This window comes from Lissotriton vulgaris, chromosome 1_1 (genome assembly GCF_964263255.1).
Source record: "Lissotriton vulgaris chromosome 1_1, aLisVul1.2, whole genome shotgun sequence".
In the NCBI taxonomy this organism is placed as follows: Eukaryota; Metazoa; Chordata; class Amphibia; order Caudata; family Salamandridae; genus Lissotriton; species Lissotriton vulgaris.
Window position 1 is genome coordinate 401,489,600 of NC_141685.1, and position 8,471 is coordinate 401,498,070.

General features: G+C 45.0%; 1 protein-coding gene across 1 annotated transcript in view; it reads left to right on the top strand.

Moving 5' to 3' along the window:
- FAM151A (family with sequence similarity 151 member A) overlaps positions 1 to 6,344 on the top strand; it is a 91,688-nt gene extending 85,344 nt beyond the window's left edge. Inside the window, exon 7 of the mRNA XM_086925121.1 lies at positions 5,228 to 6,344. Within this exon, the coding sequence (XP_086781247.1) occupies positions 5,228 to 5,892 (665 nt within the window). The 3' untranslated portion in view covers positions 5,893 to 6,344. The remainder of the gene's footprint in view (positions 1 to 5,227) is intronic.
- The last annotated feature ends 2,127 nt before the right edge of the window (positions 6,345 to 8,471 follow it).

The window sequence follows — 8,471 nt, forward strand, 5'->3', positions numbered from 1 at the left end:
GCCTCCCAAATTATTGATATAATGGACCACTGAAACTTTGTCTATTTTGAGGAGGACACACAACTGAATCAAGTCCTTTGTCCATCTGGCCACAAAGAAACTGTCTAGAAGCTCCAGAAGGTTGATATGTAACCTCTTTTCGTCCGCAGACCATAACACTCCAGTGGAGAAGTCTACACATTGAGCGCCCCAGCTGTACCCGTTTACCTCTGACTATGACCAGATCTGGGGCAGCACCAAAAATTGCCCTGCCATTCCACGCGTCCATATGAGCAAGCCACCATTAATCACTTCCCGCACCTCGTCGGTCAGGGTTACCGTTTGAGAGTATGTGAGGCCTTTGCGCAAATAGGCAGCCAACAGATGTTGTAGGTTAGGGTAATGGAGAGGCCCAGGAAAGATGGCCTGAATAGATGGAGAGAGAAGGCTCACCGGACGAGCGATCTGCCAAAGGGAGACGCGCTGTCTGGTCAAAGTACGCCTTAAATATTGGCAGATTTTCATCATCTGCCAAGACAGAAGGCGTAGGGTGGCTCTGACCAGGTCTATGGAGAATCCCAAGGAAAACGCTATCTGTGAGGGAGTCAACAGGGATTTGCCCTCGTTGAGGATGAACCCCAGGCTCTGTAGGAGATCGACCACCATCTGCAACTGGAGAGACAGTTTCTGAGGACATTTGCCCAGCATGAGGATATCGTCCAGGTACACAATTATGCAACCTCCCTGAACCCGCAGGTGCTCCACGACTGGTTTGAGAACATTTGGGAAGAAGCAAGGGGTGGAGGAGAGTCCGAAGGGCAGAGTTGCAAACTCAAAGGTCTGGTGGCACTAGTAGAACTGGAGAAACCGCCTGTGCAGTGGTAAATTGGAATCGCCAGATAGGTGTCCTTGAGGTCGAGGTGGGCCAGATAGTCTCTGGGCCGCAAAGCATCTCGAAGGATTCCCTCCATTTAGAAGTAACGATGCACCAACCACTTGTTGAATTCTCGAAGATTGATGACCGACCTTCAGTAAACAGGGCTGCTGGACCCCAAGGAGCATAAGGCGGGGCTGGAGTTTGGGCCAATAAGGCCTGCTTCAGTCTGGCAAAGGCATCATAGTCCACCCTGGCTTTACGGCAACGCTTTGCTGGGGCCTTATCAGGTAGGGAGGGGTTTGAAGGTCCCCTGAAGGGCCCTGGACCTGTGGCAGGGGCTGGAGAGACCCAGCGCATTTGTGCACAATCTTTTGAGATAGGCGATCCTCCAGGGGGGGCATAGCCTCTGATACTGCCTTGCATATTGATGTGTCTACTGCATCAGAGGAGTCATCATCCCATGGGAGAAATGCTAAGGGGTCTGTCTCCCCCTGATCTACATCGCCCAGCTCCATAGCAAGTACCTTAGGGCACACTGCACAATCACTGGCGCTTAAAGGCAACAGGCACCTGTGTAAAATAGGGGACACCATGGAATTTCAGAAGTAGTGCACAGAGCAGCCAAATGGGTTGAGGCACCCAGCGCTGCAAGGAACTTACAGTGGGGGAACAGAGCTGCAGGCCGAGCACTGCTGGTGTGGGGTGGGGTCACAGCCAAGATTATGGGTGGGTGATGCCTCACAGATGATGGATCTACGCTCAAGGGCACAACACCCCTGGTGCTATATGTAATTACTGGGAGTCCTTCTGGGAGCGTGTTCTCATGGGTCCGCTTCGCTGCTCAACACAATATACAGACCCCCGGGGAGGATGTTGGTGGTAATGCGTGTACTTGACCGTGCATCACAAGACATCCAAAATAATGTGTTTTAAAACCCAATTGGGCTGTGCAGACCCCACGATGTAAATGTAAATGTAAATTGATACTTGTATAGCGCACTACTCACCCACAAGGGTCTCAAGGCGCTTGTACGAATACCGCTGTGGAACCCGTCCTGGCTTTCCCTGTGAGGCATCCACTCCTGGGCACCCCCAGGGTGAAGGCCAGGCATCCTTAGCGTTGTGGGGGCCGTTGTGGAGATTAAGCAAGCTATTGCCCAGAGTTGCAGAGTGGGACTCTATGATTAGAATAGGCACCGAGGCGAGAATTATCAGGTCCGTGGAATTTTGAGCCCAAGACCCGCCGAGGCGGGGAATTGAACCCTGGTCCCGGGCTAGACCTCTGCATCAGGGTCTGCCGCTCTAACCATTGAGCCACACTTCTCACGATGGGGCGTCTCTCTCCAGGGGGCAGGTTACTCAGCTGATGGCGTGCGGCGGTGCTCCCTATGTGAGAAGAAAGCAGAGATGCGCAACTGAGCCGGTCAGGCACCTTACTCAAATGCCATCTTGCAGGAGGCGAAAGCGAGCACAGTTTGCTGTGTTTGGCAGAAGCGGTACAGCTCCCGCCAAGCCATCGTAAGAGCCGGCCCTGGGTGGTGGCTGTTCCCAGGGCCAGTTATGGCTGCACAAGGGGGACCACAAAGCCCGCCTCCATTGAAGGTCACAGCCCGGGGAGGTAGTGGTCCTCGGGGGTGCAGGGGGCCACGTGGCCCCCACTTTGATTTTTACCATTAGCCCCGGGGAGGTGGCGGTCCCCGAGGCTGCGAGGTGGGGGCTGTGTGCCCCGTGTTTATATCATATTTTGCCCCGGGGAGGTCACAGTCCCCAGGTCTGTGAGGGGGCATGCGGGCCCCCGCATTAATGAAACATTTGCCCTGGGAAGGGGACAGTCCCTAGCAACCCCTGCATAAATTATTAAGAATGGCCCGGGGAAGTGAAGGGCCCCTCAGCTTTAGGGCTCCTAGGAGGGGGACCACGTGTGCCCCCTCATACATATTTTAGACATGACCCCAGGACCTGGCCCACCTGGGGGCCAATTAGCAACAAAGCACGGGAGTCTGCGCTTCATTTTTCTTTTTAAAGTTTCCGCGAGATTCACAGATCCAGTTTGACTCCAACTGTATTTGTTTTTTAATGCTTATTTGGCCCTGTGTGACCCCCCCCCCCCCCACCCCCCCAAGAGGCCTGAAGGGTCAGGTTGTTCCTACTCTGGCCCCTTTTCTTTTTCTTTTATATTTTTTCTGGGACTGTGTTCAACTGAGTCACAAGATGGCTGCCAACACTTTCTGGTTTCAAGTGTTAGCAGCCAATCAGATCTGAGCACGAGATCGGGAGGGGTTGTGGTTCCACTGCGTCTCCTAGATATTCACATTTGGATTTTCCTTATTATTTTTAAAAGTACTGAACGCATTTACACAATTTAACAAGAAGGTTACTTCCTGGACCAACAGCTAACTTTCTGCCAAATTTGGTGTAATTCCATTCAGCAGTTCGGGCTGTAGCTGTGTCTAAAGTCTCCTATGTAAATAAACATGGGGAAAATGCATTTTTGGACACCCCCTTTTTCTCGGCACCCGCTTGACGGATCACCCTGAAATTTTCAAGACAGCAGCTGAAGTGACAAATTAGTTTTGAAAATGTCGTGAGGATTTGTCAAACAACGTCAAATTGGCAAATGAAATACACTCTTCCTATGGAAACTAGGTCCTAGCTATAACTACCTACTGGCGACTGCCAGTAGAAGATATATAAATATATATATGGTTTCACTTACCTGATATATACTTGCCATTGCATTGTAAAGGCATAAATGGTAAAGGCATATGCGTTGTAAAGACTTGGGTGGTAAAGGCAAAGTGTGGTAAAGGCATTATGTGTTAAAGGATGTGTGGTAAAGACATGCTTGGTAAAGGCATTTGTTTTAATAGCAGACAACCGAGCACAAGTACTGTAGCACTGGTTAAGTCATGGTAAAGTGCACAGAGTGCTAAGGCCAACAGAAACAAATCCAGCAGAACAGGAGGGGTGAAGGCAAAAAGTTTGGGGTTGACCCTGCAGAGAGGGCCAAGTTCAACAGGGGTCAAAAGCAGAAAATCTTTTAGCTGCATCCTTTTCAACTTGAACGTTTCAACTTTAATATGAGCTATAATGTTAAAGATATTGATGAAAAAAATGAAGTTACTAGAGATTCGTAGAGTTCTCGGTCATCCCAGATACCCATAATAATTAATGTAACTCATAAATACAAGGGGGGGAGGTCCCTAAAACTGTGGTCAATAGGTACACAATAGTGAGAGAAACACCTGAAAGTCGAGGTAGTGCCAGGCAGTATGAAGAAAGGTTACATTATGGCCAGAGCTTCTTAAACACAAATCATCAAGTCCTTCTAGCTCTGAAGAACTGTATACATTGGTAGTTGACCCCATGAAAGATTTTTAGTAGTACCAGTCTGAAACTTTGAGGTAGCCACTGCTTAGAAGTACAACTGTGTTTCCTCCAAAGTTGTGCCGCTTAAAGGGCCAAGGCTAGTCTCCAGCCTAGTTTTCAGGTGCTCTAGGGTGCCTAAGAAATGTTTGACAAGCATGGTGTAGTTCAGGGATACTGCTTTCTTTGTGAGTGGTTCCGTCAATAATCTTTTCAGCAGTGGAGCATTCTTGAATATAAGTGTTACAGTCAAGGTACTGTTTCAGAGCGTGTCGCTGTTGTAAATACCTTAAGGTTTCAATCCCTGTGAGTGTAGAATACTCTTACAGATGTGCAAAAGTGTTAATACCTTCCAAGCTTCAGAAATCACAGCGCTTGGTGATCCTGATAGTGGCCCACATTCTTATGCTATCCAAGTGAGTGTTTAATATATATAGTAGGATCACTAGCCCTTAAATTACCCTGAGTAAGAGTGTAGCCCAATTCAAGGCTGTTGGTGGCCATTTTCCATGGTCTTGTCATGAATATAATGGGAACACGTTTGGGCTGGGTTTGCAGAACCCATGTGTGGCGCTAGGATAACCCTTGTAACCAAGTGTGTGCCTGTCAAATTGAAATTAGGGTTCCAACTGAGGGGAAACCCTAGTTCATGATTGCGAGTAATAACCAATCGTGAAAATGTATGTCTGGTAGTGCTATGCCCATTTCATAGACACACCTAAATTAGGTTTTCAGGGAATTCTGGGAGATCCCCTGTCTCACAGTAGAAGGCAAAGTAGAAGACATATTTAGGAACCCTGAATATCTGTTTTGAAGTAAGCATAAGAGTTTGTTGGGCATGAACATGTTGTACAGTGCTGCACACTCGATGAGGGACAAATACCGTAACATAATTAGATTGTCGAAGAGTAGGGATGGCCCTGCAATTGAAACCTAGAACTTTAGATTTTACATAGCACAGAGACATTTGGTAACTATACTGAAAGCTTTCCTTTTGTTTTCCAGACCGAACTGGTATGATTGCACTGGATGTTGATGTGGACAGAGATCATAATCCACAGGTGTACCAGTACAACTCATCATCAGCAATAATGACATTGGAGAGCTGCCTTGATTTGCTCTACACGAGCTCCAACTTCTGGGGTGTCTTCTTAAAGGTCAAAACAGAAGCAGCACTTATTCCAACACTCGGGCTTCTTAGCCGGATGTACAAAAGTGGCTTACTACTGAACCCTGTCTGGGTCAGCATGGATGTCTCTTATGGACGCTTTCGCACTGAAGGATTCATCGAAGGCAGAAAGTTCATTGACACCATTAACACAGTCTTCCCTTATGTCACGATAGCTCCAAGTTGGCCCAATGAAGCCTTAAAAACTGGCTACACCGAGACCCTGATTGACGACATGTTGAGACTTGTTGACGGCCTCTGGCAGGATATATCATTCCAACTGCAAGCTGTTCCGTTGAGCACAGAGTGGAAGCCTGCTACGAAGCTGCTGGAAGTTTCGCCATCCTACACGATCACTGTGGAACACAAGCCTGCCCAAGGGACATTCTACGACGGATATCCTGGACTCGAGCACATCAGATCTCACACTGAAACAAATGTCTACTACAAACTGCCGAGGGATTATAGAAATGAGTTTATGATGATCATCTACAATTCCTAAGACAAGCAATGTAAACATGGCGACAGACGCATTTCCACAATCACCTCTTCTAAATTGTGCTCTTTCTGCTTGACAAACTAATGATTCACTGCATGGATTGTGTCATGCAGCTCAATGATTTTATTTGTGTTTGTAGCGCACTGATTTTTCTCGCCATGACAACTTCACACTTCTAATATGTTGTAGTCAAAGGTATGCTAGAGTTTTGCAAACCCCATATCTCCATAACAATGACTTCCTTCCTCTTTCTTTTCGATAGCATTTGATACTTTAAGACTAGTACATAAACTTAGATGATGTGCAGAGATGCCATGCTGCAATAGACAGCTATGTTTGATTTCAATACATGGTGAATTGTATCATTATGTAGTTACCTCTGTTGTATTTGGTTGAATACCGGTTATGAATCTATGGAATGTGTAATAAAAACTTTTTATTATTATTTTAATTAATATTGATTGTGGTACATGTCTTCTTTTTCTTCAAAGGAATAGAGACAGTTTTATATGTTGGCCTTTACTGTCATCAAGCAGCAGACGTCACTGTGGGGGCTGAGGGGGAAGGGGGCTGGATTTTTTAAACTGCTCCCAAGAAACAAGAGAGTTCACTTGCAACAGGGAACAGGAGAGAGTCCAGCTCACTAGTCTGGGCCACCTTATTCGTTTCTGGGAAAGCTTGAGCATATATCATGTGTATAAGACATTCCTATAGTGCAACGCTAGCAATGGCGTTCCAGCCAGAGGGAAGAAGCACGGCCCTGGGGTCGTGTACAGTGATGCAAGTTGTCTTGTATGGTGGCAGTGTTCATTAAGGAGATGTATTTCCAATGTATTCCTAATTAACTGGAGGGTGAAAGCAGTTCAAATATCACTGGAGAGGTTGTAGCAAATCTTGGGTGCATTGATATGAAGTCCTGCCTACTGGCATTTTTCTTCCTGCATTTCTTCATGTTCAATCTGGAGATATCTGCACATGGAGAATATTTGTAGTCCTATTTGGGTTATCACTTTTCCCTTATTTACATGCAATTTAAAGGCCAAAGGGGCCCTGCGTAGTATCCACCTGTACATTTGTTGAATTCGAGCTACTGTGAAACTGCTAATCAAATCACAGCCTCTGAAGCATACACTTCAGTGACCACCAAAGGTTGTTGTACCCAAAATAGGAATGGACGTACATTGTTACTTTACATTGCTTAATACATGATTTATATTGCTTATTACATGATTTTAGGTGAGACCATCTCTCGCGCTTCTCCATACTATGCAGCAATAGGTGCACAGAGGAGAAGTCTGTGCCTGCACTTTTATATGGGAGGTCTGCACACTGTAGAACACTCCTGCGCTGTATTGATTCTTTTAGCCACTCAACTAATCTGAATCTTAATGGGGTACATGTAGCCTTGCTTACAGTTAGGATGTGGTGGTGGGCAGGGTGCCCCCAGTAGGATGGAGTGTGGGGTGTGTGTTGCGGGGTGTTTGTGTGTCAAGCTAGTAGACGTAGGGAAAGGGGCATTCTATGGATGGCTTCAAAAAAAAGTGTGCATTGTGCCCTGTGTTGGCACAGACCCAGCTTTTCTGATGCTAATATAGAGGGGTGGATGATACCCCACCTAGCCTGATTGGACTGTCTTGGGTCAAACTGATACTTTTGTTGAAAATAAAGAAGGAATAAAGGGGTGTCCCATCAATATGTGTTTTTCAATAGGTTAGCTTTATCATAACAAGAGTATTGAGATGCGAAAATTAAAGACATGCACAAAGACTGTAGAGTGACGTTGACCAAAGCCAGAATCCAGTGGCTTAACTGTAAATGTAATGAGTGAATCAGCATTAGAATGTCTAAGTAGGTATTCAATTTTTATTTATTATAGTTTGACTTAAAACTATACAATATATATATATATATATATATATATATATATATATATATATATGTATATATGTATATACATATATATATATATATATATATATACATATGTACACTATAGAAAAATTGTATTGTATTGTATTGTTCATTGAGTCAATTGAACATTATCTACCCTAGGCTTTAGAAACCAAGAGAGATTGGAGAAACCACCCTGGTATGGAATTAAAAACAAAAAAACACTGGGAAACTCACAGAATTTTAAAATTTGTCTCAGTAAAAAATTTACCAGGTGGCTAAACTAATTTAAGGGCAAATTTGTAATTTCAGCGGATCACTGCTTTTGCTATCTTAGCTGTTGCAGCACACAATGCTAAATTCTCTTCATTTACAACATTCTTTATACATTTTTTATAATGCAGAAAGCAGAGGATAGAACATGTGGTACAATGCAAAATTCAAGATAGCTGTAAATGAGTAGGTGCCTTGCACTTCTCATGTGAACAATACAGTGGGGTAAAGTAGAAAGCTGACCTTACTAAAACTGCGTTTTTTTACTTGTCTATGCCAACTTCAAAGCAAGATGAAGCTTACTCAAGCAGTCAGGCTAAATGGGCAATGTACAACAGCAAAAAACAAAATTGCAGTATATTTAAAATTAGTTTAATGTGCAATAATCCAGGGTTCCCCCATTTTTATATGAGGTGAAA